This window comes from Puma concolor, unplaced genomic scaffold, assembly GCF_028749965.1.
Source record: "Puma concolor isolate L17-30 unplaced genomic scaffold, mPumCon1.1.hap2 unalloc_scaffold_46, whole genome shotgun sequence".
In the NCBI taxonomy this organism is placed as follows: Eukaryota; Metazoa; Chordata; class Mammalia; order Carnivora; family Felidae; genus Puma; species Puma concolor.
Window position 1 is genome coordinate 295056 of NW_028240254.1, and position 20801 is coordinate 315856.

The 20801-nt window shown below is 36.6% G+C and overlaps 1 protein-coding gene and 1 long non-coding RNA gene across 2 annotated transcripts in view; both read left to right on the forward strand.

Moving 5' to 3' along the window:
* Positions 1–20801, forward strand: part of LOC147571198 (EF-hand calcium-binding domain-containing protein 13-like) — a gene marked incomplete at its 3' end in the record, with an annotated part of 135276 nt that overhangs the window by 107395 nt on the left and 7080 nt on the right. The window contains 1 exon segment of the mRNA XM_086696545.1: positions 14683–14755. Within this exon segment, the coding sequence (XP_086552671.1) occupies positions 14683–14755 (73 nt within the window).
* Positions 7463–9169, forward strand: LOC147571201 (uncharacterized). The gene is made up of 3 exons (XR_015247625.1): positions 7463–7553; positions 8443–8586; positions 9036–9169. It is a non-coding gene; the product is annotated as an uncharacterized LOC147571201 (long non-coding RNA).

Here is a 20801-nt window from a genome sequence, read left to right on the forward strand (position 1 = left end):
TAGACTTTATATATACTCTACCAAACCCCCCTTTTATGCATTTTCTCATTTAAACTCAGTTGATGTTGTAAACTCTAGGTTTTCACACATAGATACATATTTTTCATACTGTAATATTCTTGAATTATTTAAAAAAATTTCTGTTGTCTCTCTTTCTTCCTTGTCATGTGTTTTATTGCTATATTCTTTCTTTTGTCCTTCCTAATGCTGATGGGGTTATCCATCTTATAATCAAAGTAATCAAGTTTGGTTTTTTAAATCACATCTAATGACTTTTCCCCTCTGTATTCTTATCTTTCTTGTTTATTTCTTCATATATATATATTTTTACATTTGCTCTCTATCTCCTTGTGAAAAACATTGGCTAAATGCTTAACTTTTTTCGGTTTGTTTTGACATTTCAGCACAGTTCTATCATGAGGACACTAAAACAGCCTTGGACCACAGACATTGAGATTGAGAATTGTAGTCCTAAAACGGGGGTTTTAAAAGAAGTATTGAAATAAGTGGATTCTCTCTAAAGAATCTGTACTTGGGATGCAGTTCCACTCACTATCTCAGGATAAGTTTGGTGGGAACCTTGACAAATTAATTCTATATTCATTATAGAAGATTATAGATCTATGAATAGCTAAGACCCTTTTGGGAAAAAAAAAGATAAAGATCTTGCTTTGTCACATGTTAGTACATAGCATAATGCTGTTGTAATATAGACCTGTGAAAATAGACCAGTGCATCACAATACAGAACCCGGTAGAGACTTCTATTAATGGGAACTCGGAATGTGATAGAAATGACATCATCAGTTAGTGGGGAAAAGATGTATTATTTAGCTTCTGATTTGAGAAAATTGTCTTACAATGCAGAGAAAATGAAGTAGAATCCCTATGTCATACCATATACAAAAATAACCTTCAAAGAATCAAATGAATGTTAAAATGGATCTCAAAGATTAAACTATAAAGCTGATGGAAGAAAATGTAAGAAAAACTATTGTGCCTTGTGGTTATGGATACCTTCGTAAAGATGTTACTCCCCAAAAGCACAACCATGGGGTAAAAAAGGATTTGATTACATCAAAATTAAGGATTTCTGGTAAATCAAGGACTCTAAAACATGTAACAGACTGGAGAAGAAGATAATTACAAGATAACCAACAAAAAATTAATATCTCAAATATAAGGAAATTCTGCAAATCAACAGTAGAAAGAAAGAAATCAACTGGAAAAATAAGTAAGGATATAAGACTTAGTATACAGGAGGAGAAACCCACATAGCTAAATATGTGTATGAAGAGAGTTGGCAATACTCACAAATTGCTAGTGAGTAGGTAAAGTGGTACAGCATTCCAGATTGCAATCTAGCAGTACTTGTCAAATTCAGTATGCATATTTCTTATGATCCAATAATTCTATTCTCAGATAAATAGCCCAGAGAAGTTTCTTGTAGAGACATGTACAGGGATGCTCCCTGCAACATTATGGGAGGAAAGAAATGAAAACAATCTATGAGTCCACGATTGGGGAAATGGTTGAATAAAATACGGTCCATACATACACGTCATAACAGTAAACTAGATTTACATTTGCACCAGAGAGAGACCTCAGTAACAATACGGTTCCATGAAGAAAGGAAAAAATGGAATAAGTGTATAACAAAGAATGCTTTATATAGGTTGGGTTTCTACTAATGCCCATAAAACACAACCATATTTATATCTATTTCCAGGTAAACACTGAATTCTAAATAGAAAGATGAGATTGAAATAGACGGATTGAAAGAAATTGAGAAAGAGATTGAGATTGAAGTGACAGTATTAACAAAGTTGACTTCAGAAACAGATTAGAGTACTCTGTATCCTAAACACATACACATTCTTTTCAAATACTTATGGAATAGCCACAAAAATAGATGATGTATTTAAGCCACAAATAAAAATTTCAGTGAATTCTAAAAATCAGAAGTCATTCACACCACATAGTCTGACCATGATGTTGTGACATTAAAATTATTTGTGAAAGAAAGGAAAAGTGTTGCTTTTAAGATGAAAAACAAATTGCCTTGTAAGTAATTCCTTGGTTGAAGAATAAAAGAAACCTGAAAGATTTTAGAAATGATGACAGTGAAAGCACTATGTATCAAATCGTGTAGAGTGTGACCAAAACAATCTTACAGGATATTTTATAGCATTAAATGCTTTTATTAGAAAACAAGAAATATCAAAAATAATTTATCTTTTTTTGAGTTTATTTATTTTCGGAGAGAGAGTGCGTATGGGGGGGCGGGGGGGGGGAGAGCAGAGACAGAGAAGGAGAGACAGAATCCCAAGCAGGCTCCTTGCTGTCAGCGCAGCTGACATGATCGTGACCTGGGCCAAAATGAAGAGTGGGACGCTTAACCGACTGAGGCACCCAGGCGCCTCCAGAACAATGTATCTTAAACGTTCAGCTTACAGAGCTAACCAGCAGGATAAACAACAAAAGAGCAGTACAATCCCCCTGAAAAGTGCTAGTCAGGAGCTAACAAAGTGGAAAGTTGAAGTTAGTGAAATAGAACACACACACACGCACGCACGCACGCACGCACACACACACACACACGCACGCACACGCACTTATCCATATAACCAAAAGTTGGTTCTTTCAAAAGACTAATAAAGAACTCTTTAGGAAGTATGATGAAGGGGAAAAAATAGGGAGGACATAATAAAGAAGACAGTTGTAACTTGGATACAAGGGAGATTAAAAGATATAAATGAATAACACTTAAGTTAGTAAAGCAACAAATTATTGGCATGTCATCAACAACACTGTCATTCTTTCCAAATGTTTAGATAAAGACAGAAAGGGCTGCCTTTTTTTTAATGTTTGTTTATTTATTTTTGAGAGAGAGAGAGTGAGCGAGCATGAGTAGGGAAGGGGCAGAGAGAGAGAGTGCCAGATCTGAAGCTGGCTCTGCGCTGACAGCACAGCGCCTGATGTGGGGCTCGAGCTCACAAACCGTGAGATCAAGACCTGAGCCAAAGTCAGACACTTAACTGACTGAGCCACCCAAGTGCCCCCTTTTGTTTCCCCATCATGGCACTATTTTCTTAGAGATAATTTTGGTATTTTGTTGTTTTGTTTAGCTTCCTGCATTGAACTAGTAAGGTAAACTATTTCAGTGTGTCTTGTTTTCTGATATAAGCATTGTAAACCTATAAATGTTGTAGAGCTTTCAGTTTGGAGAATATTTCAGAGAGACAAAAATCTCTCAAGACTGGGTATTCTAGAAAATGAATACATTTCACCCAAATCAAGTTGTTATGTGCGTCTCTGGATAGACTGACCTACTAGATACCTTTGTATTTTGTCATGTCTCTGTTTAGGAATAGAAGATGCATGTAACATTGTTAATAGTGTCTTTGATAGGAAAGTTGAAGTTAAAGACCTTTTATCTGCATTGGAGGGCCTGGAGAAACCTTTAAATGAAGAAAAACCTGAGGGGTTACTGAACTCTGAAACAGATGGTGAGTTCTTGAGTTACCTCTCAGTTTTCCTGTTTAGACTATATGTGTTCATGCTGGCTCATTTTTTTTTTTTTTTTTTTTTAAGAATACTAATACCATAGGTTTAGGAAGATTGTTATGGGACTGCTATGTTTATAAATTGGTTACTGAGAATTGTTGTAACCCTTTTGGAAAGTGTGTGGATACTCTTCTTTATTTGGAGAAGACTAGTAGAAACAAGTACTGTTTTTATCCAGGTTTTAAAATCGGATACGTCTTGGGGCGCCTGGGTGGCTCAGTCAGTTAAGCGTCCAACTCTTCATTTTGGCTCAGGTCATGATCTCACGGTTTGAGATCACGATCTCACAGTGCTCTGCACTGACAGATGGAGCCTGCCTGGGATTCTCTCTCTCTCTTTGCTCTCTGCCCTTCCCCTGTTCTCTCCCTCTCTCTCTCCCTCTCAAACATAAATAAATAACCATTTAAAAAATGTTTAAAAAGATGTTTTCAAACATTTTAAAAAATAAATAAAATCAGATACTTCTTTTTTAAAGATTTTTAAAAATGTTTTTATTTATTTTTGAGGGAGAGAGAGTGGAGGAGGGTCAGAGAGAGGGAACACAGAGTCTGAAGCAGGCTCCAGGCTCTAAGGTGTCAGCACAGAGCCTGACGCGGGGCTCAAACTCATGGACCATGAGATTATGACCTGAGCCGAAGTCAGACGCTTGACGACTGAGCCACCCAGGCGCCCCATCTTTTTTCTTTTTAGGTCATTTATGCTAGTGGTTTGTCAATTTTAATAACTCTTAACTAATTCCTGGCTTTCTGATCCTCTCTATCGTGTGTGTTTATTGTTTCCTCGATTTATGTTTTCATCTGTATCATTTTCTTCTCTACCATTGATTTTGTGACATTTTGTATATATATTTCACATATAGAATGAAATGATCACAACGATAGATCTAGTTAACACGTCACCATGCATAGTTAAAAGAAGGGGTTTTTTTCTTATGTTGAGAAATTTTAAGATTTACTCTCTGAGCAACCTGCAAATATGCAATACAGTATATTTTTGGATATATATGTATTTTCTATTCTTTTAATTTCACTCTTTCTGTACTCTTCTAAAAAAAGATAAATTTGAAAACATGTAAGGGAAACTAAAATTTGAAAAGAAAGAAACAGGACATAAAGAAATTAAAAATATAATAAAATTAATTAGCAGACAACAATATTAGCAGATTAAACATGGGTGAAGAGAGAAATATGAAGTGCAAAGGAGTTTGAAGAAATTATACAGAATGCAGCATAGAAAGACAGAGTTGGAATATAGGAAAGAGGTTAGGGGCGCTGGGGTGGCTCAGTTGATTGAGCATCAGATTTCTGCTCAGGTCATGATCTTGTGGTTTGTGAGTTAGAGCCCTGCATTGGGCTCACTGCTGGAAGCATGGAGCCCTCTTCAGATCCTCTGTCTCCCTCTCTGCACATCTCCTACTCTCTCTCTCCCCCACATAAATAAACATTAAAAAAAAGAAGAAGAAGAAGAAGCTAAAAGGAAGGCAGAATGAAGAGGTCTACTTATTATGGCAATCAGTTTGAAATATATATGTGTATCTCTGATTACGTTATATATTAGTTACAACTAATATAATGTTCCATCTCAGTAAAGCTAGAAAAAGAAAGAATGAAAAGATGTGATATATATCCACACAGGAGAGAAGAGACAGAGTGGTTGCAGAGAAAATATTTGGAGAACTATAGCTGAGAATTTTCCAGAATGAGAAAGACCTAAACCTACCAATACAAGAATTCCAGTGAATCCCACATAGGATGAAAGGAAATCCATACGTAGGGATGATGAAACTGTGACATACCAAAGAGAAAGAAAAATCTTAAAGGTAGCTAGAGAGAAAAGTCAGATTATCTATAAAGGAGGAACTGTTTCTTATTCTTGATATTTTTTTCTGGGTCTTGAAATCTAGAGAAACATTTTTGTAAATTGAGGATAACCACCCCACGTTCCCCTCCACTTTGGGAGGAACTTAGGCTTTGTCTGAGCCTTTGAAAGTACAAACTAAAATTCATCCAATTTTGTTTTGTTTTAGTTTTGTGTTTGGCAAACACTCTTTGGGTAAAAACAGTCGCCGTGTTTCTGGATTACAGCCTTTCATCAGTTGTTTGGTCTGGGAATTTCTTACTTTCTTGGCAGCACATTGATGAATTCAAGATTTAAAAAAAATTTTTTTTTTTTAACATTTATTTTTGAGACAGAGAGAGACAGAGCATGAGTCGGGGAGGGTCAGAAAGAGAGAGGGAGACACAGAATCTGAAACAGGCTCCAGACTCCAAGCTATCGGCACAGAGCCCGACGCGGGGCTCGAACTCACGGACTGTGAGATCGTGACCTGTGCCGGAGTCGGACGCTTAACCGACTGAGCCACCCAGGCGCCCCAAGATTTTTTTTTATAGCAATAATTTTATTTAGAATTTTTAGTTGTTTTTAGTAGGAGGGCTGATCCAGATATCTAGCTACTAAATACCAGAAATTGAAATCATTTTTTTCTTTCAATTAAATTAAATCAGACCCTGGGGGCAGGGTGGTTGATTACTGGCACCCTCTCCCATTCCAAAGTCACACCATAATGTGGGAGACAGAGGTAAAACTTCCTTGCATTGTGTTTCTACTGACGCTTTGTTGTTGGAGCCTGTGGTAATCCTGCATCTGTGTGAAGGGAAGCTCCCACAGGGTAATTCTCACTCTTTCCCATCAAACCTCTAGTCTCTCAACCCCTCCCTGTCCCTCTCTTTCCTTCTGTCTCTGTCTCCAGACAAACTCTGCCTCTCTATTTAGGCATTTGGCATATTTTCTTCAATGACTCTAGGTTTTTGCAAACACAGTCCCTACAAAAACTCTCAGTCTACAAAAATCTCAGGAGTGAGGAAATATTTAAGGCCAAGCTAACTGCTTCGAATAGGAAAGATGGGTCAAATTATCCTGCCACTTCAAGAGGTATAGTGCCATAGCTCCAATATTTGCTATTTAGATAAATTACAATAGACTTCAATAGAGAAGGGTAACTTTTGAATCAGGCTCTGCAGAGTCCGCTAACTCAAATGCCTGCAGTAGCCAGGCACGTAATGCAAAATTAATAAAATGAGTTGGTTATAAGACAAAAGGAAGGGGTGTGGACTGTAAGGTAACTTGAGAGCATGTGTCCTAGATGAAGATAGTTAAATTCAAATGGAAAGAAAACCCCACCACTCCCTAGGACAATGAACATGACTGAATCTCAGCTATATTCAGTCTGTGGGCTACCAGCCTATGATCCCTGAAGCAGGCTTCTGTAGGAGTGGGAACACAATCTTTTCCTTCTACCCTTCTAGGTTCCCAGCTGGAGCCCTGTAACAAAAGACAGATCAACAAGAGAAAAGCATTCAAATTTAATATAAATTTTACATGAAAGGGGAATATTCATAAGGAGTTGTTAAACCTTGGTGTTTAATGTTTTGGTGTTAGCTTTGATGAAGCGTGGAAAGTGGTAGAAAACTGTGATGGGACAAAATGATATGAGCTGAGGGTGGTCAACCAGGGGAAACTTAGTAAGGTCTGTTCGTTCAGATTCCTCTTGGTGTCCCTCCAACCCTCAGTCTTCAGAGATAAGGATGCACCCTCCCTCTGGGTATAGCAAGGGCATCTCTCACATGAGTGTCTTATGACCTGCCTCGGGGCAGGGGATGGGGAGGTCTGAATCCTAACTGTACCTTGCAATTCCCAGATTGTGTTTCCTTGCATTCCCTGTTTGTGTGTGTGTGTGTGTGTGTGTGTGTGTGTGTGTGTGTGTGTACACGCACATGCTCATAATCTAAGTGTATTTCTTACCATGCATTATGGTCACAGAAGTTTGAAAGCTGAATGAAATTGAAACAATACCAGATCCCTGCTTTCATGAGCTTAAAATCTATTTAAATTCCATTTTGTTTCTTAACTTTGCAGAAAGTAAAAAGATCTTAAAAGATGTAACTGATGTTTTCACTAATTCACCTAAACCATCAACACCATTCAATAGTAAGTATAGTAAAAGAATGAAAATTAAAAGTAAATTTCTAAGATAATTCAATGGTATTCTTTTTCTAAAATATGGTTTGTTTTCCCCTGTATTTTTAATTCCTTAAGTTTTCTTTTTAATGTATCAAGATGTTATAATCTGCTTTCTTATTCCTTATCATATTTAATCTGTGCTTTGACTGTAATGAATTATTTAGAATTACATTCCTAGAATATGCTTTCTTAAAGCGAAATAGTTTGTCTCAGTATATGCTCCAGTATAAGGTACACATTTTCTCCCCTGGTGAATCTAATACAATTTTCTCTCACCTCCAATAATTTCCATATGCTTCTTTTTCTCACCTATAGTGAAATGTTAAAAAAAAGTACAAAAAAAAAAAAAAAAAGGATTTACTGCATGTAATACTAGTAGGTAGGCTAGCAAGAAAGAGAGGCTTTCTGATGCCTAGGATAGGGTGTGGCTGTTTTTCAGTGCATAACAGATTTATATTTTTCAGTTTTCCTTTTGCCAACTAGCTGGGTTCTATTTTTGATATTTGACTTCATTCCAAGAGCTATTTATTATCAAGCTGTTCTTGAAATGCTTTACAGTCTCTGAAAGACTGGAGCATGTAGTAGAAAAACCTTTGAGGAGAAATAGTTAATAAATAAAAGCAAACTTGTACAAAAATGTTGCAGAAACTCAACTTTTAGCTGGCTAGGGGTATGTTAAATTTTGCTTATTGTTTAAGTGACTTCTGAAAACAAAGCCCACTGACATGTTTTGAAAGCCCTCTAACTCAGAATTCCTTTTGTAATGCATCTACTCTGTGCAGGTTAGGGTGTTAAGTCTAAAAAAGGGCTTTGCCTCAACTTCCTCATCAGTTCTCTATTCTTGACATGTCTACAGATTTATTTAAAGAGATTACAACTCTTGATAAGATCAGAAATGATAAGATGCCTATAAATGAGCTGAGGTCCCAACTCCGGAAGGCTAGAATTCCATTAAGCAACAAGACGTTCCAGGAAATTCTGGGTCAAGCATCTATTGATGGTGAGTCCTTTTTAAAAGAACAATCTCTGTTGAAGTCCTAGTTTTACTGTGTGCTTGGGATATGTTTTATATATGTATGTTTTAGATAAACTAGGTCTTAGAAACATAATGAGAATGTAGGCATACTGAGAACAAATTAAAATTAATATTTTTTTACTCTTGGAAGTATTTTTAAGAGTCACCCTCTGTCTGACATCACATTTGTAAAATGTATACATCAATATTTAATTAAGACAAATAATACGGTTAGAATTTTTTCTTGTTTTAAGGGAATAGATTCGTGGTAAAATTATTTTAAATTGATTAGTTTTTATCTGGCTAATTTTCAGACATTAACAAAATTTGCCCCCCCCCCCCCACACACACCATTCCCTGTCATGGTTATTTTAATGATGATTATTCACATTGACACCTTTGCCATTTTGTAATCCTTATACTTTACTTTTTAGAAAATAGTGAAGTAAGTCTCAAACAAATGTTGGAGGCTTTGAACACAAATAAGCCAGCTCCTGAATTTGAAGGTGGGTCATATTTCCCATTGCCTTTTGTTATTATTAAACAGTATTGTGAGCTATAAATGATATTCAAAAGCTGTATATTTTTATAATTAAAAGTACACAGTTTGACATATGCACACACCTATAAACCTGTCATCACAATCAAGGTAATGAACACATCCCTGACCTGCAAAACTGCCTCATGCTCCTCTGTAATCTCTCCTGCCTTTTTCCCATCCTGTTCCTCATCCGTAGGCAACCACTGATCTGCTTTTTGCCAGTATAGATCCATTGGCATTTACCAGACTTTTATAAAATGGGTATATTCTTTTTTGCAAGATGCTTTCATTCAGCATAATTATTTTGAGATTCATCCACGTAGCATGTATCAGCAGTTCATTCTTATTTATTACTGGCATAGCACTCCATTTTACTGATACACTGGTTTATCTACTTACCTGGTGAGGCTCGTTAGGCTATTTCCAGTTTGGGGCTCTTATAAATAAAGCTGTTATGAACAGTTGTGTACAATTTATTGTATGAATGTATGCTTTTCCTTTCTCTTGAGTAGTTACCAAAGATTGGCTGGTTCACATGGTAGGTGTATGTTTAACGTTTTAAGAAACTGCAAACGGTTTCCAGAGTGGCCACACCATTTTACATTTCCACCAGCAGTGTATGAAGAGGTCCAATTCCTCCATATCCTCGGGAGTGCTTGGTGTAGTCAGTCTTTTTAATTTTAATCATTCTAATAAGTGTGTAGTAGTATCTCATTGTGGTTTTAATTTGTGTTTCCTCACTGATTAATGATGTTGAGCATCTTCTCCTGTGCTTATTTGTCATCTGTGTATCTTCTTTATAAAGTGTCTATGCAGAGCTTTTGCCCGCTTTTAAAGTTGGATGGGTTTTGGGGCACCTGGGTGGCTCAGTCGGTTAAGCCGCCGACTTCGGCTCAGGTCATGATCTCGCGGTTCGTGAGTTCAAGCCCCGAGTCGGGCTCTGTGCTGACAGCTCAGAACCTGGAGCGTGTTTCGGATTCTGTGTCTCCCCTTCTCTCTCTGACCCTCCCCCGTTCATGCTCTGTCTCTCTCTGTCTCAAAAATAAATAAACGTTAAAAAAAATAATACAAAAAAATAAAGTTGGATGGGTTTTTTTTGTATTTCTGTTTGTATTCTGGATACATGTCCTTTATGAGATATATACTTAGCAAATATTTTCTCCGAGTCTTCTACTGAGCACATTTTTCTCTGAGTGTCTTCATTTTCTTAAGTGTCTTTAGAAGAGCATTAGTTTTAATTTTGATGAAGTCCAGTTAGTTTTTTTTTTCTTTTACATATTGTGCTTTTGGTGTCACATGTATGAAAACTTTGCCTCACCCAAGGTTACAAATGTTTTATTATATGTTTTCTTCTAAAAGTTTTATGGGTTTTGGTTTTGCATTAAAAAATATTTTTTTAATATTTTTATTTATTTTTGAGAGAGAGAGAGAGAGAGAGAGAGAGAGAGAGAGAGAGAAAGCACAAGTGGGGGAGGGGCAGAGAGAGAGGGCGACAGAATCCAAAGCAAGACTCCAGGCTCTGAGCTATCAGCACAGAGCCTGAGGCGGGGCTCAAACTCACCGGGAGATCATGACCTGAGCTGAAGTTGGCTGCTTAACTGACTGAGCCACCCTGGCACCTCTGGTTTTGTATTTTAGCTCTGTGATCTATTTTGAGTTAATCTTTGTATGTGGAATAAAGTATGGATCAGAGTTCCTTTTTGTTTTGTTTTGTTTTTGCATATGGACCTTCATTTGTTCCAGCACCACTGTTGAAAAGATTGTATTTTCTCTATACTTTCTATACTGAAATTCCTTTGTAGTTTTGTAACAAATCATATAAATATACATATATATTTATTTCCTGGATTCTCTCTTCTGTTTTCAATATAAAGTAATACACCAGTAAAGAAAGTGGTGAAAATGAATAAGAGAATATGATAAAAATAATTTGTAATAACATTAGTCAATACTTTTATATATCTAGCACATCCAATTATCCTAGTTCTTTTTTCTCTGCATCCATTGTGCAAATTGACACTAGACACTTCAAACTAGATCCATACTTAGAGTCTGTGAAAACTTCGTACAGTGTTCATTAAAGAAGGATGTAAATACGACTGTCAAAACCACAGAAAGTTCAGAGCCATGTCGAGAAAGAAGTTGCTGCAGCTGAGGTTAAACAGGTTGTTTGTTGCCTGTTTTCTCCTCTATGGTTTTGATGGTTTCCTGGCTCACATTTAGGTCTTTCACCCGCTTTGAGTTTATTTTTGTGTATGGTGTGAGAGAGTGGTCCAGTTTCCTTCTTCTGCATGTTACTGTCCAGTTCTCCCAGCACCATTTGCTAAAGAGACTGTCTTTTTTCCATTGGATACTCTTTCCTGCTTCGTCAAAGATTAGTTGGCCATACATTTGGGGGCCCGATTCTAGGTTCTGTATTCTATTCCATTGGTCTATGTGTCTGTTTTTGTGCCAATACCATACTGTCTTGATGATTACAGCTTTGTAGTAGAGCCTGAAGTCTGGGATTGTGATGCCTCCTGCTTTGGTTTTCCTGTTCAACATTACTTTGGCTATTTGGGGTCTTGTGTGGTTCCCTACAAATCGAAACATTGTTTCCTCTAGCTCTGAGAAGAATGCTGGTGCAATTTTGATTGGGATTGCCTTGAATGTGTAGATTGCTTTGGGTAATATCGACATTTTAACAGTATTTGTTTTTCCAATCCATGAGCGTGGAATGTTTTTCCACTTCTTTGTGTCTTCTTCAAGTTCTTTCACAAGTTTTCTATAGTTTTCAGCATATAGATCTTTTACATCTTTGGTTAGGTTTATTACTAGGTATTTTATGGTTCTTGGTGCAATTGTAAATGGGATTGATTTCTTGTTTTCTCTTTCTGTTGTTTCATTGTTGGTGTATAGAAATGCAACCAATTTCTGTACATTGATTTTATATCCTGTGACTTTACTGAATTCATGTATCCGTTCTAGCAGCTTTTTGGTGGAGTTTTTTGTGTTTTCCATGTAGTGTATCATGTCATCTGCAAAAAGCCAAAGATTGACTTCTTCTTAGCCAATGTGGGTGCCTTTTATTTCATTTGCTGTCTGATTGCTTAAGCTAGGACTTCCAACACTCTGTTAAATAACAGTGATGAGAGTTCCAAAAGCAAGGGAAATAAAAGCAAAAATGAACTATTGGGACCTCATCAAAATAAAAAGCTTCTGTACAGCAAAGGAAACAATCAACAAAACTGAAAGGCAACTGATGGAATGGGAGGAAGATATTTGCAAATGACATATCGGATAAGGAGCTAGTATCCAAAATCTATAAAGAAGTTACCAAACTCAACACATGAAAAACAAATAATCCTGTGAAGAAACAGGCAGAAGACACAAACAGACACTTTTCCAAAGAAGACATCCAGATGGCCAACAGACACATGAAAAGATGCTTAACATCACTCATCATCAGGGAAATATAAATCAAAACCACACTGAGATACCACCTCACACAGGTCAGAGTGGCTAAAATTAACAACTCAGGAAACAACAGATGTGGGTGAGGATGTGGAGAAATGGGAACTCTCTTGCACTTGTTGGTGGGAATGAAAAGTGGTGCAGCCTCTCTGGAAAACAGTGTGGAGGTTCCTCAAAAAATTAAAAGCAGAATACCCTATGACCCAGCAATAGCACTACTAGGAATTTATCCAAAGGATACAGGAGTGCTGATTCATAGGGGCAAATGTACCCCAATGTTTATAGCAGCACTATCAACAATAACTAAATTATGCTGATTCATAGGGGTAAATGTACCCCAATGTTTATAGCAGCACTATCAACAATAACTAAATTATGGAAATAGCCCAAATGTCCATCAACGGATGAATGGATAAAGAAGATGTGGTTTATATATACAGTGGACTACTACTCGGTAACGAAAACGAATGAAATCTGGCCATTTGCAACAACGTGGATGGAACTGGAGGGTATTATGCTAAGTGGAATAAGTCAGTCAAGGAAAGAGAGATATATGTGTACACTCATGTGTGGAATTTGAGAAACTTAACAAGAGATCATAGGGGAAGGGAAAGGGAAAAAATAGTTTCAAACAGAGAGGGAGGCAAGCCATAAGAGACTCTTAAATACACAGAACAAACTAAGGATTTATGGGGGGGTGGGGATCAGGGGAAAGTGGGTGATGGGCATTGAGGAGGGTACTTATTGGGATGAGCACTGTATGTTGTTGTATGTAAGCGATGAATCATGGATTCTACTCCTGAAGCCAAGAGTACACTGTATACATTGAATGTTAGCTAACTTGACAATAAATTATATTAAAAGAAAAACACACACAGAGAAAGTTGTCCTCTCTCTTTTCTTACAGCTTCTTAAGTTATGAAGGTAAAACAAAATGCAATTAGAATAATCCACTAGGATCTTTATTTGCCACCTACCATTCTCTGAATGCCTGCTGATCAAAGTTTTTAACTGCAGATTTTCCTTGATAGACTGGAATGAGGAAAGTTTCTGTCTGCTGTCAATGCTCCAGCTGCCACAGGGGGATAAATGTAGAACCGGTCAAATTAAAATTTGGCAATATGGAAGTAAAAAAATGTATCTGATCTGTCCCAAAGAGTTGTTATTTGCATGGAAATAAAATCATCAGTTCATTTGAATTCACTGAATTCATTGAATCACATTCAATATATCGCACATTGAATTCATTGAACCACATTCAATATATCACACAAAAAGGAAATACTGTGTTTGAGGGCATGGAGTGGACACGGAGTTGAAGATGTGCAGTAGACAATGGTCTAGCCTAGAAATAGAAACTTGAGAGTCAGCAACATACAGTTTGTAGTGACAAGAGAATTCAGGAATGGTTTATAGAGTGCAACAAGAAGAGGGCCAAGGACACTGAAATGCTAACATTTAAGTAATGGTGGAGAAAGAATAGTTTATAAAGGACGTAACAGGAAGTAACTAGAACGAACGGTAGGAGAGAAACCAAAAGAAAGCTATAGCAACAAAACAAAGAGAAAAAAGAGTTTGAAGGAGGAAAGTATTAGATAAGACCAACAAATTAAGAAGTATTCATTAATTTGGGAATGAAAGAGGAAAGTATTAAATAAGACCCCAAAAAAGTATTCATTGATTTGGCAATAAATAGTTAATGGGTGAACTTGGTAAAAGCAGTTTTGAGAGGGTGGAAGCTAGATAAGACCAGTTTGATGTGTGAATGACAATATGATTGTGATGAATAAGAACACTTCTTTCCAGAAAATAGTTTGGGAAGGAAAGGAAAAGGAAAGAGTAGTGGTTAGAGGGCATCATCTAGGTTCAACAGAAGGCTTTTTAGAAATCTAGACTTAGGAGCTGGTTTTGACATGAATAGGATTTAAATAGGCAGACTGTAGATTGCATTCAGGACAAAAGTTTACGTAGCTAGAAAACCATAAGATGCCTTAAGGGCCAGCAAGAGAACCGATTTAGCTCGCTGTGGAAGTACTTTATGTTTCTTGAATCTACTAATTTTTCTTTGTTCTGTTTTTGTCTTCACAGAAAAGGGAGATACTTCTCTAAAGACTGCCCTTTTAGCACTGAAGAGCATTAAGCGTTTTCGAGATTTTAGAGGTGAGAATAATTAGGAAGTTTTGAACACAGAATATAGGAAATTTTTAGCTAGTTGTTGAAAAGTGATGGGCTACTTACATCAACATATAACTAATATGCTACAAGATTAAATGAATGGTATACATTCAGTATTTTGGGTATTCAGATGAAGGTGAGCTTCCTGTGTTCATGTAAGTCTAGTTTGAAACATTATAAGTTTGTAATTGAAGCAAATAATATGTCTTCTAACAAGGTTGCCAAAAATACGTGACCCTAAAAATGTTTTAATAAATTTAAGGTTTTTGATTAGGTAATACATTCACACAGATCATAAATAAAAAAGTATTGGAGCACTGGGTGGCTCAGTTGGTTAAGCGTTCGACTTCGGCTCAGGTCATGATCTCACAGTTCATGGGTTCAAGCCCAGCATCAGGCTCTGTGCTGCCAGCTCAGAGCCTGGAGCCTGCTTTGGATTCTCTGTCTCCCCCTCTCTCTGCCCCTCCCCTGCTCATGCTCTGTCTGTCTCTGTCTCAAAAATAAAAATAAAACATTAAAAAAAATTTTTTTAAGTAAAAATAAATAAAAAAGTATTTAAAGATACACAATGAAAATCTCCTTCTTGCCTGGTCTGTTCAGTTCCTATTCCTTTTCCCCAGTAACTAACTAATAAGTAACTAGTTTCTTTTTTTTTTTTTAATTTTTTGTTAATGTTTTATTTATTTTTGAGACAGGAAGTACTTAGATCGTTCGAGAAAATATGAATATATGTATGTATATATATGTATGAATGTATATATATATATATATATATACACATACCTATCCCTCCCTCACTTTTTACGTGAGAGCATGACATGTACATTGTTCTGTATCCTTGATTTTTTAATACAGTAATATATTTTGGATATTTGTTCATATCAGAATATAAAGGCCTTTCTCATTCCTTTTTATAGTTGCATAGAGAACATGTGAATTCTCATTCTGATGGAAATTTATTTTTATTTAAAAAAATTTTTTTTGTTTATTTATTTTGGAAAGAGAGAGAGAGGCAGAGTGTGAGCAGGGGAGGGGCAGAGAGAGAGAGGGAGACACAGAATCCGAAGCAGGCTCCAGGCTCTGAGCTGGCAGCACAGAGCCCGAGATCGTGACCTGAACCAAAGTCAGACGCTCAACTGACTGTGCCACCCAGGCACCCCTGATGGAAATTCATATATTTAACTTATTGGGATCAGTGATCCTTCCAACTTGAATCTTTGTCTTTTCGATTGTGGTACCAAGAAACATTTTGCAGCGTCCCATGATGGATGCTCTAACTTTTGAGTATAATTTTGAAAATATCTAACTCACTTTAAAAATGAGTTAATTGCCTAATGTTTTAGGAACTTACCAAAACTCTTCTTTAACTCTTATTTTCAGTATTAAAAGTATCTTAGGGTCAAAAGTACATAGTTTTATCTCATAGTCTCTAAAGGTATACTTTATTTTCTTTGGTTTCAAATAATATCATTAATGGTTGGCAAATAATATTTTTGCATAGTGTTTGATGTTTTACCAAGCACTTTCACATAATTTATTTTTTTATAATTATTCTTTTTTTAAAAATATTTATTTATTTTGAGAGGGACAGAGACTATGAGCAGAGGAGGGACAGAGAGAGGGACACAGAATCCAAAGCAGTCTCCAGGCTCTGAGCTATCAGCACAGAGCCTGATGCAGAGCTCGAAATCACAAATTCACAAATCGTCATGAGATCATAACCTGAGCCGAAGTTGGACGCTTAACCGACTGAGCCACCCAGACGCCCCTCACATAATTTATTTTTTAACTATTCTTTATGACTATCCTGTTAAGTAGAAATCTTACAATAAAGAAAGAGAAAAGTGAAGTTCGAGGAAATTGTACCTTACCTAAGACCCCACAGCAAGTGTTGGACTCCATGTGCAGATATTTCTTTTACTGTATTGTAGTTTAATGGTTCAGTTTCAAAATTCATTCAATGCTGTAACTTACCGATTAATATTATCGTGATCAGCACACATGTATTGAACACAAAAATATGCATAAAGTAGGCCGTGAGAAATCTTAAAATCTAGATGAAAAGATAGGTCATTGACATGAAAATATAACTAGTATTCTGTAAGGGCAAATTAGTGATGCATATTATTTTAAGAGTTTGGGTGAAGATTAGATTCCTACGAAAAAAATGGAGGAACTGTGAAGGAAGGGTAGCATCTTGCTTGATAGGTAGAGGGAAAGCCAGAAAACATTGACACCTAGAGATTTAAAAGGGAAGAAAAGATCAGAGGTGTAAGTAGGATTTGAAAGATAAGGAATGAGAGATAGTTGGTAGGTCTACATTGGAGGAGCTGTTAAATGTTTTGCTCAAAACAGGTCTCAATACACTCTTTGGGCAAGAGAGTGTCAGGTACTAAGCTGTCTCTAAAGATTGATTTAACAGTGGATTGGACTAAGGAGCCACTAGAAGCAGGAAGATCGTTTATTTAATCCATTCAGTCAGCAAATGAGTGACACTATGCTGGTAACCAAGACAGGTAAATACTGGTCTCTGACCCCAGAGAATTCACTGAAGAAAGACAGCTGAGCAAATAAATAACTACAAATTGTGCTAAATGTTAAGGAGGAAATGTACAAGGAGGCGGTAGAGCGTTAAGGTGCAGTGACTTAATTTAAATAGGATGGCCAGGGAAGCGTGTGTTCTGACATGTGACATTTAGGCTGAAACCTACAGGATTAGAAGGAATCAGCTGCTGGAAGAGTTGGCAGAAGCGTCTTTCAGACAAGAGGAAGAAGCTGTGAATGGTTCTAGGGTAGGAAATAACACATATGTTTAAGAAACTGAAAGGCCTTTCTGGCTGAAGTCTAGTGAAAAAAGGAGAGACTGGCAAAAGATGATGTTCGAGTGATGGTCATGGACCAGATCATTCAGATTCTTTAATGAAAATAAAGGTAAGGAATTTGAATCGAGTTCAAAATATAATGGAAACCAATGAAGTGTTTTTATTTATTTATTTATTTTTTTAATGTTTATTTTTGAGAGAGAGAGAGAGTGAGCAGGGGAGGGGCAGAGAGAGAGGAAGGCACAATCTGAACAGGCTCCAGGCTCTGAGCTGTCAGTACAGAGACCAATGTGGGGCTCGAACTTGCGGACTACGAGATTATAACCTGAACCGAAGTCAGAGGCTTAACTGACTGAGCCACCCAGATGCCCCCAATGAAATGATTTTAAACAACAGAGTGATATGATCAATCTAGTCACTCCCGTTGCAGTGTGGAGATTGGATTGAGAGAGGGAAAGAGTGGTATTTAATAGTATTTAGAAACATTTGGAAATAATACAGGCCTGGGGAGGTGAGGACCTGAAAAGGGTCCTCAGTATGGACTAGTAGGGAAAAATGAATGAAAGAGATATGCTAAAAGGGGAAAAAACTGTGGTGTCTGGGTTTAGAGAGAAACAAATGAAAACAGAACCATGGGTTCCAACTTAGGTTAATGAAGGAATGAATCTAGTTGAAAGTATATTTATTTCAAGTTAGTAGCAATGATGGTACCTCAGAGACTATCCAGAGAAATAGGCACATGAGAAAAGCTGGAGCTGTAATTTGGCCATGTAATTGCCTCATGGAGGTAACAGCTGGATAACAATCAGGAGAAATAAATCTCAGAGATAATATAGAGAAGAAAAAGCAATGACCAAGACCTTCTAGGCTAGATTCTTAATCTGTTTAGTCAATTTCTTTACTTTGATTGTTTTATCAATCTTTGAGTTAATGCTAATCCCCTTAAGGTAAAATGAGAAAGATTTTACCATCTTATGGATAGATGTCGCATATCATGCATAAGTCACTTCTCTTTAATTGATAAATGTAATATAATTCCTGAAGAGATGTTTTTGTGGGAAGGTGTTGGAGGAAATGATTGACAGCATGATCTTACAGTTCTTCCAGAAGAATAAGAAGAGAATAAGGAGAAAATAGGAGTTGGAAAGGATGTGGTGAAATGAATGGCTTTTTTTTTTTTTTTCACTTCCTACGTATTCGTGTAAATTGGGCCAATTCTTCTGAAAGAAAATTCTAAGAGGGTTCATTATTAGGATTCCACTGAATTTTGGTTTAGAAAGATAGGATGCAGTGGAATACTATGTGGTCATTTAAAAATAATACTCCTAGAATAATATGCTGACAAGGGAAAATGTTGAAAATACATTGCTAAATGAAATGAAACTTGATATTAAAGAGTATTAAGACCAAACACCGTTAAAATGTAAATCATTAAGCACGTGGCATGGCGTGTACTCATTCTGTAATTGGAAGGAAGGAGGCTAATTAAGACGTGAGGGCAGGTAGTCAGCTACCCAAATTGTACAGAGGACGGTGAAGGCTAAGATTATTAGATCTGACAAAGAAGGGGGTTGAGAGGTTATTTGCTGTTCTTTGTAATAGCAGAAGCATTGTGCTCTGCATCAGAATGTTTGACCTGTAGTCTCATGTTTTCTTCCTCATGATCTTGGACAAATCACTTCATCTAAATATAAAATACAGGTATATGTGCTGAACTATAGATAATAGTACATGTCCTATATATTTCATAAGATTTTTTTGTGGCTGTCAAAAGAAGTAATATAGAAGTACCCCATAAGTTATAAAAAGTGGTCAAATGTAAAGTAGTATCATTCCAAGAGGGCTATGGGGGCTTAAAATAGAGATTGGGTGATGAAATAGGGGCAAGAAATACTAAATTACTCATTTGAGAAGCTCAGTAATACAGAATGGAGGGAAGTAGAATAGTAGGTAGGCATGACAATAGGCTAGAGGAATGGAAACATTAAGGGAGCAGAGGAGAAAATACATTAGTCAATAATCAAGTAACAATTAGTGAGTCTATTTGGTATGCATGGTAGAGATCGTAGAAGTATTATAGCACACGGGTCTTGTGCTCATAAGGGAGGTTATGGTGAGATGAAAGAAAAAAGACATTTAGAAGATTGTATACTAGATCATGTGGCACCAGCCACAAGAGCTACAAGAATTTAAGTATAATGAGAAGAATACATCTTATATATACTGATATTATGCCATTATTATATATCATGGTATATCAGAATGAACTATGATAATCTGGGGAAGCCTAAAGGAGCAGATGGACCTTGAACCGGTTGCTGGACTGGGGAGAGAATTTAGATGTATATTCTAGATGAGGAGACTAGCCTGCCCAAAGAAAACATGTGAGAATGACTTAGATGTCTGTGAGGAATAAAGTAGAAAGATGTGGGATAGATTTGGGAATGCACAAAATCTGAATGATAAAATACCTACTTTATAACAGTGCAAATTATAATATGGCTGAATTTGTCTTTCCCCAAATACATAATGGAATTACTAACTACCTTATAGCTATCATATTTTTAGGTGTCTATTTCTAGGCAGAAAAGTTTTACCTGAATACAAAGGCAGTGTCAGCACATTTTGTACCTAGGAAGTACAGTCATCACAGTCAGAAGTTATAAATCCATATTCCAAAGTGCTAAATTCAGATTGATTATATACTATTAGAGAATAAATACGGGTTTTTCCTAGACAGAATACGTAAGTACTTAAAGTGCTAGGAAGGATAGTTAACCTCTAAAAAAAAAGCTCTCTAGGATCTTTCACAGCATCAGAAATTACGATCATTAAGACATTCTTTTGTATTACCTATCTTAGGCCACTATTAAAGTATTGTTATTAAATAAGAAGGAAACTGACACGGAGGGGGAAGCAAAGCTCTCTCTTCTGTTAACATTGGTTTCCAATTATTAAAAAAATAACAATTCTAGGTTGATGGGGGGTGGGAGGGAGGGGAGGGGAGGGTGGGTGATGGGTATTGAAGAGATGGCATCTTTTGGGATGAGCACTGGGTGTTGTATGGAAACCAATTTGACAATAAATTTCATATATTAAAAACAATAACAATTCTATCAGCAGATTAATTAGCGGTTACTTGTGTATACCAAGGTTCTCAGCTCTAAGTACAAGAGAATCAGTATAAGACAAATTAAGTTTAATAAAGG